At 37.3% G+C, this 17,615-nt stretch overlaps 1 protein-coding gene across 2 annotated transcripts in view; it reads right to left on the bottom strand.

The window, feature by feature from the left end:
• Positions 1-17,615, bottom strand: part of PLXNA4 (plexin A4) — a 1,066,226-nt gene that overhangs the window by 97,865 nt on the left and 950,746 nt on the right. For both annotated transcript variants that reach the window (XM_073619416.1, XM_073619417.1), the window contains 3 exons: positions 12,841-12,907; positions 9,070-9,216; positions 497-656 (listed from right to left, as the gene is read on the bottom strand). In XM_073619416.1, the coding sequence (XP_073475517.1) occupies positions 497-656; positions 9,070-9,216; positions 12,841-12,907 (374 nt within the window). The remainder of the gene's footprint in view (positions 1-496; positions 657-9,069; positions 9,217-12,840; positions 12,908-17,615) is intronic.

Here is a 17,615-nt window from a genome sequence, read left to right on the forward strand (position 1 = left end):
AATTTTCCACAATTGGACAATTCATGCTTAGTCCAGTCCCTTTCTAAAGCCATGAGCACTTTCAAATCATGAACAACCAGTTGATGAAGTACAACTGTTTCTTTAGATATGTATCATTGTTAAGCAATAGAACAAAATAAGAATATGCAACTTTTTATAAGAAATGGGGGTCTGGGAAATTGTTATCTACTTCATAAACATACTATTAAGCTAAATCCACCAGTGGTGTTTTGACCCAAAATTATTGGTTGGCAGTTCTGGTTCTTTGTCCACTACTGTAGTTGTGTTGGGTTGCCATTCTAAATGATTGACACCACAACACACTTCATTAGGCACCTGCACTAGAGGAAAATTCAACAAATGGAACAAGTTTGTAGAGAAACAGGTTCCACACGCTCATCATGTTTTCTTGATAAATCCTCTGAACCCAAAGCTATATAGTGTTAATCTGCCTTATAACTGATCATACAAGACATGAAATGCACTGTTTATTTACCTAAATCCATGTCTGCTGCCTTTGGTCGAAGGGAGCAAGGCAGGTTCTTAAAGATGGTATCCAAGATCTTCTCCTTAACTTGGGTAATTGTGTCACAGTTAAGGATTTTTACAGGAATCATGGGGCTGTTCACATTATCAGGGTTAACACAGTTAAGAACCTGAACAGATAAATAAATACAAAAAAGAAGCTGGTAAATTTTGACAGCTAGGGCAACACCACTTTTATAGATCTACACATTTGATGAGGGTTTGAAGACTATTCATTCTTCTACTAACAATGCAGTAGATTAGAACAAGAAAGAAAAAATCTGTTTGGTAATTAAGGGTAACATAATTGTTTGAAGGGAGAAACAGAAAATAATGTAAAGGAAATAAAGGGGAAATGAAATGAAGGGAAAGAAAGAGGATATAAGGGAAGAAAATGAAGGGGGAAAAGAAGGGGTAAGGTGGAAAGGAAATAAAAGGGAAAGGTAGAGGAAAATTAGAAATAACATGAGGAGAAAAGGAAGTTGCATGCAGCCCTTGTGGTGCAGCAATGGAAAATCTTCTTATTAATCCTACTAATGGTATACACAGTAGGTTACTAGGACTAATATTGGAACAGAAGCCCATACTTTAAAGTTCTACTCTGTTCCCTGATGTATTCAGGTAACAGATGTAAATGACATGTTAATATTTAAAAAGAGTCTGTCTTCCGGGCTGATAGCTGTGGTATTGTCTCCCCCCGGGCTTCTTGCGCTTTCTTGTTCATTCATTTCCATCGTAGGTGGGTATTTATCATCGACAGCAGAGCATCCTATTCATCAGTTCAGTCACAGCCAGATCTCTGTAATTTGACCTATTCATTTAAGGAGCCTAGTGGGATTTCAATTAGTTACTGAGATCTGTAATGTACTCTGTGCAGCACACGGCACAAAAAAACCCACCTGAATATGACAAAAATCATTTGAAATGTTTGCTGCAATTCAGAAGCATGGCAGGTAGCAGACTGGCTGGTGATCACCTGAAGTCACCTCTACCAACTTTTCCACACAATTCATTTTGAGAAGTTAGAAATGTAATAAAAGTGGAAATAATAGAGTAAAAATACCTCAACATTGGCAACTTTCCTGTTCGCATCTAGATTCATGAACAGGAATGTATTTATTCAAGTGGCACAGTACTAATTTTTTAATGTTACCTTTCCCTTCATGTTCTAATCCTTCTTAAGTATGAAGGAGATTTGGATGTTCCTCTAAAAGCTGAAATAAGATGTGCTTTTAAAATATACATTGCTTTAGGTCACAGTATGTCTGGATTAGTACATTAATCAGCACATAAACCTTTCTTATTTACTAAAGGTGCAAATCCATCTTGCTTGTAAGTCCATGTAAGATGTCCATAAAACTACTTATGTCCTTCTGGGCACATCTTGGCCAAAGTTTTTTAAAAGTGGGGTAAAAAAACAACATTGATGGTTGACCAGCTAATGACTGGATTCATATCAGAATGAATACAATCAGCACAAAGAGAAAATTGGCAAAGATAAATGCAGCTGAGCACTAAAAGATTTTTCACATAATCCAACAGTCGATAATATACAAAGGAGTGCAGCTCAAAATTAGGGCTCATTAAAACATTTCATACATAATAAAAAGTCCATATAAATCCAAATAAAACCAAAGGCAGAAGGTGGCCTAACAGTCCCAGCAAGCAAAGAGTCCCAGTGAGAAATTTAAATGCAAGGGTGACTTTCCCTCCACCTCCAGCACACTCGCTTTGGTCACCTCTAGTAGTGGACCACTGAGCTAACAGATGGTCAACAACGCATGTCCCATATGGGTATAATCTCCAAAGAGGATCCGGATCCACTGTTCGATATCCCAGAGGTATAATATTAAGAGAGAAGCAGAATCTAAGTGCACACTGATGATTTCCTTTTAAAACAGCTTTATTTAACAAACAAATGGCTACTCACATGGGCTTCAAAGAAACAGCGCAAATAGGAGCAGATACGTTAAGCATGGAGGTCCAGGATGACAGCAGGTGACGTCAGAACGTGGCTCCTTCCCCCGTACGCATTACATTCAAACAAACTTCCTCAGCGGCCCACTCCGAAAGCGAAGCGAGTGTGCTGGAGGTGGAGGGAAAGTCACCCTTGTATTGAAATTTCTCCCTGGGACTCTTTGCTTGCTGGGACTGTTAGGCCACCTTCTGCTTTTGGTTTTGTTTGGATTTATATGAACTTTTTATTATAAATGAAACCCTAATTTTGTGCTGCACTCCTTTATATATTAATGACTGGATTTACCGTTAACGCTAAAAATGCTGTGATTGCTCCAGCCTTGCTCTGAATAATTTTAATATTTTGTCAAAAAGTCAGATTTTTCATACTTGGTCACTTACATGTATAAATAAATGTCACAGAGATGCAGTTGCCAGGCTTTGCTCATAGACAGCCATTTAAACTAAACTCATACATACAAAAATCGTTACGTACAGTTAAAAGGTATGATGCAAAGACCATCCCCAAACACTGGAACCAAAATTGAGCACAGCGAATTCTGTTAGACAATTTTCTAGCGTTTTTGCTACAATAAGGCATTTGCAATGTATATCCACTATTCAGTGACATTTACTAAATAGTGGATATACATTTTTATATGATAAAGGGTTTGTTCTCTCCTGCAAAAGCAGTCAGAAGCCACTGTGCCGTGTAGAGTGTAGATTTCTAAATACTGTAGAAAAATCTTAGTGTACTTTGACTATTTTCTGATAATGGACAGGAAAATGTCCAATGTATGGTGATATGACCTCTGGAGGGAATATCCAAGAAGACCACTGGGAGTCTGACCATGTCTAGTGGCTGATTGAGCACTGTTTAACTGCATGTAACCTGGTGGTCTATATTTGAGGGTAAGAGGCCCAGTGTGCTGTGGTGTAAGTGGAGGATTATTTCACCAGGTGTGGGACAATATTAGACATACACCTGGGGTGCTCTTCATGCCTTTAACTTCGTTTGGAGCTATACAGACAGTTTTAAAGGATTTTATTTATATTTTAAAAGCAGTGCATTTCATTTCTAATAAAACCTAGACGCTGGTTGGTTACTATGCACAGCTGCACCTAATTCTCTTAAGGATAAGATCACCTTGTGTAACATGTTACATATTACACCCTTATTCACAAATGCAGTCCCTAAACCCCCCCCCCCCCAATTCCCGCACTTGCTGTCCCTATTTGAAAAGAATCCGCCCACCCGGTCACATAATCCATTCAAAGGGTTTTGTGAATAGGGGAACTACAACTACCATTAGCACTTGTAGTTCTCAATGAACTATCAGGGCACTGATGTGCATTCTAGGTGGTTGATTGAATCTTCCTGTCATTCAGTAACATCCTGCTTCTACCAGGTACAGGCTGAAAGCTACACTGAAAGTCTGGAGGAGCCTTAGGTTGCACTTGTAAATAAATATGTATAATGGCTGCGCTTAGGGCAAAAGATTGAGGTATGCAGCCCCCCTGAAAGGAGCTTCCCTAAGAACACTCCAAAAGAGTTAAAGATTATTCACAATGGGGTATGGCACTCCCTATAGGATTATATGGGATGAGCAGCTACAGCGAAGGGGGAGGTGGGGGGGGGGTGTTTGTAATCCCTTTGTGTCCTGATGTGTGATAGTGTAAGCTATACCAAATATCTAAATGAAGTTTACAAAAAACACCATAACCCATAGTGGTGGTTTACAGTAACCACCAATAAATTGTGCCAATATAAGCAATCTTAAGTGATAAAAAATCATAAAACAGTGAACACAAGAATATAGAAGGTGTAAACTAAACACCTATAATTGTGATGGGATTTCAAAGAAAAACCACCATATAGTATAGTGGTTTGGCATTGAACAGAGACATAAAAGTGCACCTCTGCCTAATAGTACAAATATATACAAATAACACCAAACAAATTGTAAATAGTGATCATAGTCCATAGGGTGATACATTTCTGCAAAAAAACGGTGTTCAAATTTTCTTCAAGCAAAACCGTGACTGGGATGCTTTCAGATGTTCTTAGTGACTTTTGTGCTCCCCCTCAAGGGTCCCCACTCACTGGATCCAACAACCCCAAAAGGGGCAAACAGCATATGATTATCTCCTCCACGATCTCCTCACCACCGCAATCATATAGGCACCCAGGGTAGTCTCCGCTCTCCGTATTGATGATTAGATTATAGTCATGGTAGCTCCCTCATAGAGAAAGGAATATAAGGCTCCCATAGTGTAGTAGGTAAAATTTATTGACAAATCTCCATATTATAACCGTAAGGATAAATTAAAATAAACCAATATGCGCTGAGGACGTCAATGATGAAACGCGTACGACTGAGCCACGCACGCTACGTCACTTCCGGGTACAGACCTTTGGAACGCAGGTGGAGTGCAAACACCTGGCCTACTTTTCAGGCACGTTCCACTTATGGTATCTGTACCTTGATCTGTGGTGTATCTGATACACTGTTGTTGGACTTTTGTATTTTTATTTTTATTTTTAAATTTTAATTATTAATGGTTTATTTTAATTTATCCTTACGGTTATAATATGGAGATTTGTCAATAAATTTTACCTACTACACTAGGGGAGCCTTATATTCCTTTCTCTATGAGGGAGCTACCATGAATATAATCTAATCATCAATACGGAGAGCGGAGACTACCCTGGGCGCCTATATGATCGCAGTGGTGAGGAGATCGTGGAGGAGATAATCATATGCTGTTTGCCCCTTTTGGGGTTGTTGGATCCGGTGAGTGGGGACCCTTGAGGGGGAGCACAAAAGTCACTAAGAACATCTGAAAGCACCCCAGTCATGGTTTTGCCTGAAGTAAATTTGAACACCATTTTTTTGCAGAAATGTATCACCCTATGGACTATGATCACTATTTACAATTTGTTTGGTGTTATTTGTATATATTTGTACTATTAGGCAGAGGTGCACTTTTATGTCTCTGTTCAATGCCAAACCACTATACTATATGGTGGTTTTTCTTTGAAATCCCATCACAATTATAGGTGTTTAGTTTACACCTTCTATATTCATGTGTTCACTTTTTAATGATTTTTTATCACTTAAGATTGCTTATATTGGCACAATTTATTGGTGGTTACCGTAAACCACAACTAGGGGTTATGGTGTTTTTTGTAAACTTCATTTAGATATTTGGTATAGCTTACACTATCACACATCAAGACACAAAGGGATTACAAACACCCCCCCCCCCCACCTCCCCCTTCGCTGTAGCTGCTCATCCCATATAATCCTATAGGGAGCGCCATACCCCATTGTGAATACTCTTTAGGTTGCACTTGTGATCTGCTGATCGTGGTGCAATACTTTAAAGGCTCCTAATAAAAAAAAAGGATGTACATTTTTTTACTTGCAAAAAGATGTGCATTTAATATTTTTTTTTACTAAGCTGAACTTTTCCTTTAAATCTCCCCCATTGTGTGTTTGGTGCTCTACACTGAAAATAAAATACGGTGCATTATAATTTGTGTTAAAAATATACGCCATCCAAAATGCACTCAATTCATAATGCAGCATACTTTGTCTCCCCTTTATTAATGCACCACAAGAGTGTGAATCTAGCCTAGAGGTTTAGTGGACTCTATTGTAGCCAAGTCAAGAGTCAAGAATATGTATTTCATTATATTTTTTCCAGTGTGATTTGCATTTTTTGTATACTAACAATCACAGGCGTGTGCACAGGGTGCACTCCCTAATCACCCCCTGTGGAACCGATCCAACCTGCTGACCACTGTCCCACCTCCCCCACGTGCCCCACTCTCACCTTGCAGTGCTGCTATTAACTGTGTTTACTATGCTTCAGGTTGTGAATGAACAGGAAGCTGCTCAGCACAAAGTACTTCCCATTCATTCACTATCCAGTGCAGCTGAGGCTGCAGAGAAAGAGACTGTGGAATCTCTATCTCAAAAGTGGAGCATTAGTGGTCTGCTTATACCTCTGATATTTCACCAAAGGCCCCCAACTCCTAAAATAAAATTGTAAAATATATATATATATATATATATATATATATATATATATATATATATATATATATATATATATATATATATATATATATATATATATATTATTGTAAAACAATAATGAAAAAAATTAAATAGTAAAAAAAAATAAATAAATACCATAATTAAAAAAAAATGCTACTGACACCATCCACTGCCCTACTGACACAGTCCTCTGCTTTACTGACATGTTCACTGCTCTACTGACATGTTTTAATACATTTTAAAATGTTTGTTAACATTTATTTTTAAGTGTGTGTGTGTGTGTATATTTCTGGTTGTCAAGATGCTAACATGTGACAAGTTTAGTTAATGGTATATTATCACAAATGCAGAAGTGAAATGAGAAATCATTTTTAATTTCATTACAGTGATTGTAATGATATTACACTAGTGACTTGTAAGTTTGTTTAGCATTTACTGTAACATTGTTAACCTTAGTAATGCTGGGGAATGACAAGAGCAAAATAATAATTCATTAATTAATTGGTGAAAGGGAATTCATACATATTACGATTACCTGGGGATCTTCTAAAGCCATAGCTGCAAAATGTTCACAAGCAATCAACATGAATATTAAATGATATTACATATTGTAAATATTTTACCAGTCTGTGGTTGACAATTATTTTCCTCTATGAAACAGAAATGAGGTGGCTTGAACAGACATTGGAAATCAATTATAATTGTAATGTTTAAGCTAGTAATACATGCTGGAGGGACATTAGCAAACTGATTACATCAAAATAATTAAACAAATATATTCTTCCTAATATATCAATTATACTACAGAAACTATTAGCAAAACATGTGGTTTATTCAAAATAATGCATGCCCAAGCAGATCAAAGCAACAGATTCACCTGAGAGCCAGGTATTGCAGCCACTTATACTTTGAGCTGAAGCAGAACCTGGTTGCGGGAAAGGCACATTCTGTGAGCAGTTCCTGCATCTCAGGGGAAGGCGCTGCACTTGCGATCTGCATAGTATTGCCACAGTATTGGAGTGCCACAGTATTGTTGATGGCACTCCAAATGCAGATTGCAAACACACTGCTTTTGTGCACTGCATAAGAATGCATGGAAATTACAGGAGCGAGCGTGTTCCCGTGTTAACTGGCCCCAATTGTTTATGTGCTACCCTGCAACTCTGTTAACCTATGTGAGTGGAGACAAGTAATCTTGTGTAAGCTACAATTTGACCTTATGCCATATGGAGGACCTTCTCTCGGCCACTAAATAATATAGCTGGATACTGAAGCAATCAATTATCAATTAACAACACTATTATATGGAAGAAAGAGGAGAGAGTAACAAAACAATAGAAATTGTTTCCATCTTTTTGGGTGAAGAGAGCAGTGGAGGGCATAGAAAAAGGTCAGTATATGCAGCAAATGGGGCTCCCATTAACTTGAATCTGTAGCTTTTCTAAAGATGGGCTAATCAAATGTGCAATTTAAAATGTAACTGCACTGCATAGAGTTTGGGAAACAAATGTATAGTAGATAAACTAAAAGCAAACAGGCTGTTCACTTTACAAGGAAAGTGCAAGAGAATTATCCGTATAACTTGTTGAATGAGGCAAAGCTTTGCTGACTGCCATCATCCATTGATATACAAGCAAAAATGTTGTTATTTTTTTTGTTTTCCTTGCACACAGTTGTGTATTCTTTGCAAAGTAAAACTGCACCACATTCACAAAGCTCTGGGAAAGCCAAGACTGCATGTGTAAATGAGGCCTTGATTGTTGCCTTTGTCCCCAGTTAGGGACACACACATCAATAAAACATTTTGTTAGTAGGAAAGGAGTGATTTTGGCTACCTACAGTAGGTGCCGCTGATATTGTGTCAATCTCGCCGCTGTTAACGGTGAGATCGACATCTGCGAGCCCCGTCGTGGGAGCCAGCGCCGAGCTCTGTTACTTCTCCCGCTCGCCGCCCCAATGGATTCCCATGGATGCACAGCATCTCATGGGGGTGGCGAGTGTGAGAAGCACAGCCTCGCACCGGTGATTTCCAGCGTGATCCCATCGCGCTGGAAACACAATATCCGCGGCAGGTACTGTAGCAGTGTAACATGCGTTGTGTGGGGAAAAACTTACATAGAATGTAACCTTTCTTTATTTTTTTTTCATTTTGCAACAAAATAGTTTCCTCCAGGCTCTATAACTCTAGCACTTAAAATACAACATTTATTTTTTTGAGACAGCGATGTTCCACTGACAGATAAAGAATTGTCCTAAGCTTAGCAAGCATAGTTTGTAATAACTTTCATTTTAAATATATAACTTATTATGTTGTTTTAATAAACACATGCTACATGAAACAATTTTCCACTACCAAACAAGTTACCATTTTAATCTGATTCTATTTTTCATTTGCCCCAGCAATCATAAAACGCATGCACTTAATAAAGCATCATCAATTGCTTAGAAAGCCAATTAACCTATACAATTAATTAGTAGTTCAGATGTCCTCCTGTGTTTGTCCCTGTGTAACATAACTTACCAGCGTCTTGTAGTCAATCTGTTGTCTGATAAGCTTGTCTTCGCTCAGTGAATAACGGGCTTCTCCTGTGATTGAATCAATGGGGCCTTTTTCCATTTGCTGCTTAATAGCACAGAACAGAGAAAACAAGGGTTCTCCAGCACACTCCTAGTAAAAACACAAGAAATGTATGTACATGACAGTTAGAGATCTATGTCACCTTTGCCTGGCAAAGCAACAACCAGCAGAAAGCAAAGCATAAGATGTAAGGTTGCTACTAAACGGGACTAAAAGTATTTTTGGAAATTCAAGCTCAAGAAATTGGGGAAATGTATGCATTATATTATATATGTAGGGGGAATTGGGACCCTTGTCACATACAGCTTTATACAATATACTTCAATATGTTCTATGTTCGTGGGTTAGGCATGGATTTTCCAAAATACCACCTGTGATTAACAACATGCACCAGTGGAAGGAACACCAGGCCAAATAATAAAAAAAGTCCAAATGAATTTATTGGTTTGCTTTAAAAAACAGCCAACAAGTTTCCCCTTCATCAGGGCTTAAGTTAAAATAAGAAAATTTAATTGATTTAAAGAGTAACTCCGTTTTTGTTGCTAAAAAACATTCCCCTCTGATTACAATGTACATTGCAGGGATTTTAACAATCTTTGTTGCAGAGTCCTACCTTTGTTATTGTGAGAAAACAGCTGTTTCTTTGTCTGTGTCCATGTGCAAAGTGAATCTGTGTGGGAGTGGTTTTATAATTATCAATCAGCTGCTAGATCTACAGGGCTCTAATGATGGAAGTGTCTGGCTGTGCATCCCTTTGGAGGAGATTTCTGTTTGGGTTATCCAATCAAAAATTACATTTTTGTTGCAGGGGATGCCCAAAATCTGACTTGTATCTTGGTGCAGACTTCTGGAAAAATCAGTAAGCCAATCACGCAAGCAAGAAATTACATTTCTGGGGGATATTCTGTATACCATCTGTGTACAGAATTCCTCCAGGTTGGCATTGCATTTTACAGAAAATTACAGAGCTGCAAATTGAAAAGGAAAGGTAATTTTTAATAAAACTTAATTACAATATGGCTTGCATCACAATTGTATATTATTTGCTTTTTCTCCATGAAAGTGGAGTTACCCTTTAAAATAGGGCTTTCCTGGGTAAAGCTAAACAGGAAAGTAAACTGCTGGACTGGGATCATTATTAGCTAGCAGCATCTGCATGAGCAATCAACCTATGAAACCTTTCTTATGGCCCCTTTTTGTGTGGCCAGGTAATAACCCTACCTCACATACCCATCCCCTTGCCTCCCCATTCCATGAGCTTTATTTTTACAAGTAAGCCACGAGTGATGGTTGTGCCTATCATAACATTGCAAAAAAGGTTTCTTGCACTGCTAATAATATCAAGCTGCATGTAAGATATGACAGCGTCTGCTTTTAGATTAGGTAGATTAGCAGTAAGAACCTGCACATATCTTTGTGGAAGTGTGGCTAGGTAATGTCAAGGTAATTACACTGCTCTGACACATATTGCATAATATTTATATGCTATATTTTGTTTATAAAAGCATGAAAGTGGCAGAATTGCCCGGGCACAGCTGGGCTCAGTAAGCCTGCTCAGGAAACATATTCTAGCTTGTGTAAGCTCCTGAGTTGTTTGCTGATCTCCCGCTTGTAGCTAATAAAGTGGAGAGCCAGACTGGCAAATTGGAGAATCCGGCATTGCAGGTGTGAGGGACAGATACTCGATTGTTTATGGTCTTAAGCACAGCGGTTTGGAAAATGTTTACGCAGAATCTTCCTTGCTTCTCACAATTAGAGTTATGTAAATAAACCGAGGGATGCTAACATGGTTTAATTTAACTTTAATTTGTCAAGCAAAAGATAACTCTGCAAGGATAACTGGGGCACAAGAAAAGGGCCATGAAGTACATAAGCTATATGAGCTCATCCAGCAGCTGAATGTATAGGAAAATTACCCCAGCGGGAGCAATGGTTTGAATTTCATTTTACTGATTCATTTTCAAAAATAGTCTACGGAGGAGTACTAGCAATTCTCACTACTGCTTCTTTATGTGACATGTGTAAATGGATACTGTCATACTCAGTGTCTATCTTTAGGTTGTTTTCCTATGAATGTGTCCTAAATATTAAAAATAAAGCAATAGTTTCTCCATAGTCATTACTTGGAAAAAGCTTTCTTTTCATTGGAAAACAAAAGAGACAATTGGAAAACAAAAGAATCAACACAATAGCGTCATTTAAGTGGTTATTTTCAAGGTAATGGGTAAAATGATAGGTAATTGAGCAAGGGAAAATGCACACATTCTATTCTGTTATTCATGTTATGACCTCCCTTCTTATTGCTTTAAAAGTACATAACAATTGTTGCGTCATTGCTGCTGATGCTTCCTCTCTAGAAACATTAACAGCAAACAACATGAAATCAGGTTATTTCACTTGCATTTAAATTATTACTTGGTAAGAACACAAACATAATTCGAATCATTTAGCATGATATTGATATATATATATATATATATATATATATATATATATATATATATATATATATATATATATATATATATATAAAAATAATATATATATATATATATATATATATATATATATATATATATATATATATATATATATATATATATAAATATATAAAGCATTCATAATGTGAGCATTTACATTTGATTGTATATATTGTTAAAGTGGAACTAAGGGCAAAATTTTTATTTTTCCATTTTGGACAGCGCGAGGGAGGGTTATAGCCCCTATCAGATTTTTTTTTCATCATCTGTTTCTAATTACAGAGATTTCCCTTTACTTCCTGTCCCATAGCCAAACAGGAAATGAGAAGAAATCCCCACAAATTAAGGGAATTCCTTAGGCACCCCCAAGGTCACCAAAACTATGGGAAGATCTTCCCTCTATTACCTTTTTTGGCGCAACCAAAAATTTGGAATTTTCTTTAACTTTTGATGATAATAGAAAGGGTGAATCTCCTTAATGGAAGCACAGACAGCAATACAAAATAACAGGGGGTCTAATCCCTCTCCCCTCTATCCAGAGAGGGTGAAACTCTTTAATAGGAACACATCCACATCCTCTATCCAAAACTAAAAAAAAAAAGATTTGCCTTTAGTTATACTTTAAGCCAGTGTTTCTCAACTCCAGTCCTCAAGGCACCCCAACAGGTCATGTTTTCAGGATTTCCCTCAGATGAAATAGCTGTGGTAATTACTAAGGCAGCGAAACTGATCAAATCACCTGTGCAAAATAATGGGAAGCCTGGAAACATGACCTGTTGGTGTGCCTTGAGGACTGGAGTTGAGAAACACTGCTTTAAGCACACATCAGTTCACTAACAGTGGGGCAAAAAGCTAACTGAACAATAAAGTGGTGTGATCAGCCTATATTGCAGGGTTTTGAAGATCAGTTGCTAAACTACATTAAATAGCAACACAAAATAATAATTATGGACCACAGATAACCATGTACAGTACAAAGTGCATTTTATTTAACTTGGCTGCATTATTTTAACAGTTAAATGTCATCATTACTTGTGATACAGTGCTTCTAAAGAAAATGCACTGTGCCTACAGTCCCTAAATTAAAATGAAATAAATAGGGACATAAAACAAAATCTTTAACTAAACATTTTTACCACATTGTTTTTTAGAAAGCTGTGCATTAAAAATCTAGGTGCATTAGAAAGAGTCCTGCTCTTGTATTGAAAAGCTTAATATAATATATAGATTATACCTTAAGGAACTTGTACAGCAAGAATGTGAACCAGTTTGTCAGCATCTTCTCTGCCACAGATTCTGTTCTAAAATAAAACATAAATAATGGCCAAGTAAGTAGACAAAAGGAATAAATTATATGGGCTTATTTGATAAAGAAAGGGGACCAAAAGGCATGAACTTATAACAATTACTCAGCAATCATTCATTAATCTGACTTTGAATTACCAACTAATGCTGGCAATATATAGGAGATGAGAGCCACCTGACAATTAAATAGCCTAGTACACATGGGCCAAATGTTGGGTAGCATCAATAGAAACCATCCGACATTTGTCCCGTGTGTACTGCTATCGGTCTGACATAAGCCAGCCATTCAGGGCCGGCTTCTGTTAAAGGGGCATGACCGAAAAAGGCTTGCTGATCAGCTCCAGGAGTGTTCTGGCGGGGGCAACCCACTGACAGAGCACAATAGAACAGCAGGGGAGATGGCTGTACTAATGTTAGGTAGTTAACACTGCTGCTCCTCCTGAGCTGTCATTTTTTTTTGTTCAGCCCTGCTGGGTTGAATAAAAATAACTACTAGTGTGTACTAGGTGCAGATGCCCGTCTGCTCTTGATAAGGAACAATGACTAGACTTTTTTCATCATATAACTGATATGTTTATTTTCTTAAAATCAATAATTACCAAATTCCGAAAATAAAGTATTGTAATCAAAGTGAAACTTATAGCATGTGTGGGCATTCACATTCACTTTCTATTACCGAGGACTAGTCTTATAAGAGTTAAATAGATCTGCCTATTCACGCCAAACAATAAAAGATATATAGCTAGTTCAGCACTAAGGACAGCTCAAACTGTTGATACATCCCCAAATCATTCACAGGATTCCTTATGTAAGCTGTATGTAAAGCAGGTTGCATTCATACCCAGTAGAACAGTATTATATTGTACATAGTCTGGATCCCCATTAGTTTCTGTGCTATTTCTTTTGTCAAATGTGCCAAACAGTAAAATGCTTAGAAAAAAATCAATGACTAGTGCAACACAAGAAAGAAAAAAAAAAACAGAACAGCATGATACAGTAAAGTACATTATCATTAACATCATCAACCCCAGCTCCAGGGCCAGCATAGTCATGTGCGTATATGATTCATATAACATTAAAAGACTAAGATATTTCGTAAGTGCTACTGTTTTTGAAGAAGTTATTTACTTCAGTGGGAGATAAATCTATGTGTTTTTCAAGCAAGCTTTTTGTCTATTATGTATGCTTTGTGCTTTGACTGTAAGTCACCCTATGTCAATAGCAATCACTGTAATAACATAGTGATTTCAATACATTGTACTATATATAGCAATAAAATATCAAGGAATACAATTTTAAGCACAAATTGTAGTGTTTTATGCTTTGTTCAAGTCAGCAGGTAGCCATAACGTATGGGATACTGTTGTTATGGTGCATATATTATTAAACATGTTATTGTTTCATTCATTCTTTCATTAATTTTTAGCAGTTTTAAAATAGTATTTTCTGAATTTTCAGCGCTACATTGAATTGTTTTGTGGGTACAAAATACATTTTAAATGTCTTCACCTATAGATAGAGTTTTACTCTCTAGTCGTACTGATTGTATTCAACATATTTACACATATTAGTAATTTGTTGCTGAACAATTTCATTGAATTACAAAATTATTTAAGTTTCTCTATCATTTTATAGCTAGGGATATTAGCAAAGCATATTATCCTCTACTGACCACTAGTTTGTAATAGAACTTTGAGGTATATCTCTAAAACAAAAGCTTAAGGTGTAGAAGTGGAATAGACTTGGGTGGATTTACTAAAACTGGAGAGTGTAAAATCTGGTGTAGTTCTGCATAGAAACCAATCAGCTAAGTTTTGTTTGTCGAAGCTTAATTGAACAAGCTGAAGTTAGAAGCTGGCTACCAGCTGCACCAGATTTTGCACTCTCTAAGCAATTTACCTAATTGTGTTGTTCATGAAACACAGAAAAAGTGAGAACCAACTGCTCACTAAGGTATAGTCACTGCACCACAGGTAATCTGTGCAAATGTAGGTGCAGTGTCCCAGGTATTGCTGACTCACCAGTTAGGTGCGGTCTCTGTGACCCAGAAATCAGACATAAAGAGAGAAAAATCAGAGGTTTAAGTTCCACTGAAAAGTCATGGGAGGACCTTAAATAGGTAAATGCTTTATTGCACAAAAAATATTAACAAATTAGAAACTGGGTACCATCACCAACACCTGAATAGAAATAAAACTCAGACAACGTTGTCTATTAAGAACATCACATCATGTCAGATTATAAGCACACATAATGGGGATAATTGTAAAGTATAGCGGCATATAGGGCAGAGAGTGGAGATGTGATAGCTGCATAAGTCCCGGTACCAAGTACCTTCAGGATATGCATGTATTACTACATTGTCTGCCAAATGCTCCCAAACTGGGAAATTGATTTTATATTCACAGCGAGGACTTAGGTACTGAATAAGTTAGTCCAGGAGGCCCACTTTGATAGAAAAGAACTGTTGATAGGAAATGAACCAATTTATGGTGTACTGCAGATGCATTTGCATAAGATAGCCAGATACAGTTCTTAGTTCAGCACTGCTGGCCCGAATTAAACTGTATGGACAGTGATTAGTCAGTAAGACAGTCTGTAGGTTTTGGATAATAACCACAGAGCAGTGCTGGAAACAATAAGCAGCTGATAGTTGGTCAATAGGACTATAGTGACTAATCACTGTCCATACAGTTTGATGGCCTGTTTACTCCAACTCATCTTATGTTTCTAACTTCCTACCTATGAAATCTCTCCTGGGTTCCATACCACCCAATGCCTTCCTGAAACATCTGAGCCTAATTTTTCATCTGGCTCGATAGTAGGTGGCTTCCATAGTGCGGACTCTACTTTGAATTGGTATGTCTTTTCCAGACTTTGCTTCAACGATGCTCCTGTATATTCCTGTATTTCTGTTTTGAATATTGATCTGTAACTGTTTCATTGTAGAATATTGTATAGCAGTAATACCCTACATGGAATGCCCCTGAAGAAAGGACTCTTATCGGTCCTGAAATGCATCAGGCTCAATGCTAAGGGAACTGCATTTGCATATTCTGTTCTGCTATCTGTTTTATGTTTCCTAGTCATGGTGATGTATGCACCATACTTATTATATTAATAAATACATTTCTATTTTTCAATATTTGGTTATTCTTTAGTTGCCCTTAAAGTCCCATAGTATTTTTGGGGGGGATACTCTCCTTACATGATTCTATATATTGGGATGTTGGCAACTCTTGGGTCTACTTGGGTGGATTTCTACAATGATGTTCTTAATAGACAACGTTGTCTTAGTTTTCATTTTATTCAGGTGTTGGGGATGGGACCCAGTTTCTGTAATTTGTTAATATTTTTTGTGCAATAAAGCATTTTCCCCATTTAAGCTGCTTGGTATGCCTGTGACTTCCTTTTCAGTGGGTCTTAAACCCTGATTTTTTCTCATCTTTTTCATGAAACACACCCGCTGTTTGCATATGGGAGGCACACTGTCGATATTCATTTACATATTCATCATTTTTAGGTAACAAACCTAGTTATACATTTAAACGATTCTCTCTTTCATGTTCCCAGCACATAACAGTAGAAGTTTGATAGGTAGCTAAGGGCAATAGACAGTCCTCTTTTTGAATGTTAACCCTGATTTGTTAATGCTCTTCTTATTTTCTTGTAATGAAAGCATAAAAAAAGATTTAAAATGTCACAAATAAAAACTCAGTATCAGCCTGATGCATCTTTTTTGTTCACTCTTAAATGTTTTCTAAATGTTATGTGATCATCACAAAATGTCATATCTAGGGATGTTACTAAAAGCCCAGTGAGAGTAAAAATGCTGCGTTCATTTGATAAGGTTACAGAAGTGAGCAATCTTGTAAATGTAATTATTATACATTTCTATGCTTAATACATCTTATGCAGCATATTCCCAGAGGCCTTGCACAGGAAATATGCAGCAGCGAATTTCAGAATCATTTAAATGTATAACTAGGTTTGTTACTTAAAAATGATGAATATGTAAATGAATACCGACAGTGTGCCTCCCATATGCAGAAGGCAGGTGTGTTTCAGTGCAGCCAACTGATGCTCCCTTACACTGGCTGCAGTTGACTGAGCTACAAAGGATGAAGGGGGTGTCACTGCTTTGGGCCCTTGTGTCTGAATGCCAACCAACCAAACATGTTACACCCATGGCATGGAACTGGGAACCTCTGAGCAATATTACTGGCTCAGCATAGAGTCACCAGAAGTCTTCCGATATTCAAGATTTGCATACACAGAGAGCAGATTCCAATAATGAATAGCAAGGTCATTGGAGGGAGTGTGACACTAAATTATGCTATATCCATAATTACAACAGTAGCTTTTCAAGATTTTGGGCAGTGAAAGAAGAACCCAAGTCTAATCAAACTTTTTCCCACAGTTATCAGTCCTAATTCAGTAAGATCTTTATAAGTACTTACACAAATCCATATCAATTTATGAAACTGGAAGGCCTTCAAGTAGTTAAATCAACTAATATAATAAACCATATCATATTGGGATGAGGTGCCGTATCACATCGGGGGCCACCCAGCCACTTATAATCATAAACCAGACACATTGAACTATTTTGTGCCTTATCCATCCTGGTTTGCTGAGAGCAATTGGGAGTCATACTGAGCACACTAAAGTAGACGTTACTTGTGACATTTTAAAATGTTTTTT

Source organism: Aquarana catesbeiana, linkage group LG03, assembly GCF_042186555.1.
Source record: "Aquarana catesbeiana isolate 2022-GZ linkage group LG03, ASM4218655v1, whole genome shotgun sequence".
In the NCBI taxonomy this organism is placed as follows: domain Eukaryota; kingdom Metazoa; phylum Chordata; class Amphibia; order Anura; family Ranidae; genus Aquarana; species Aquarana catesbeiana.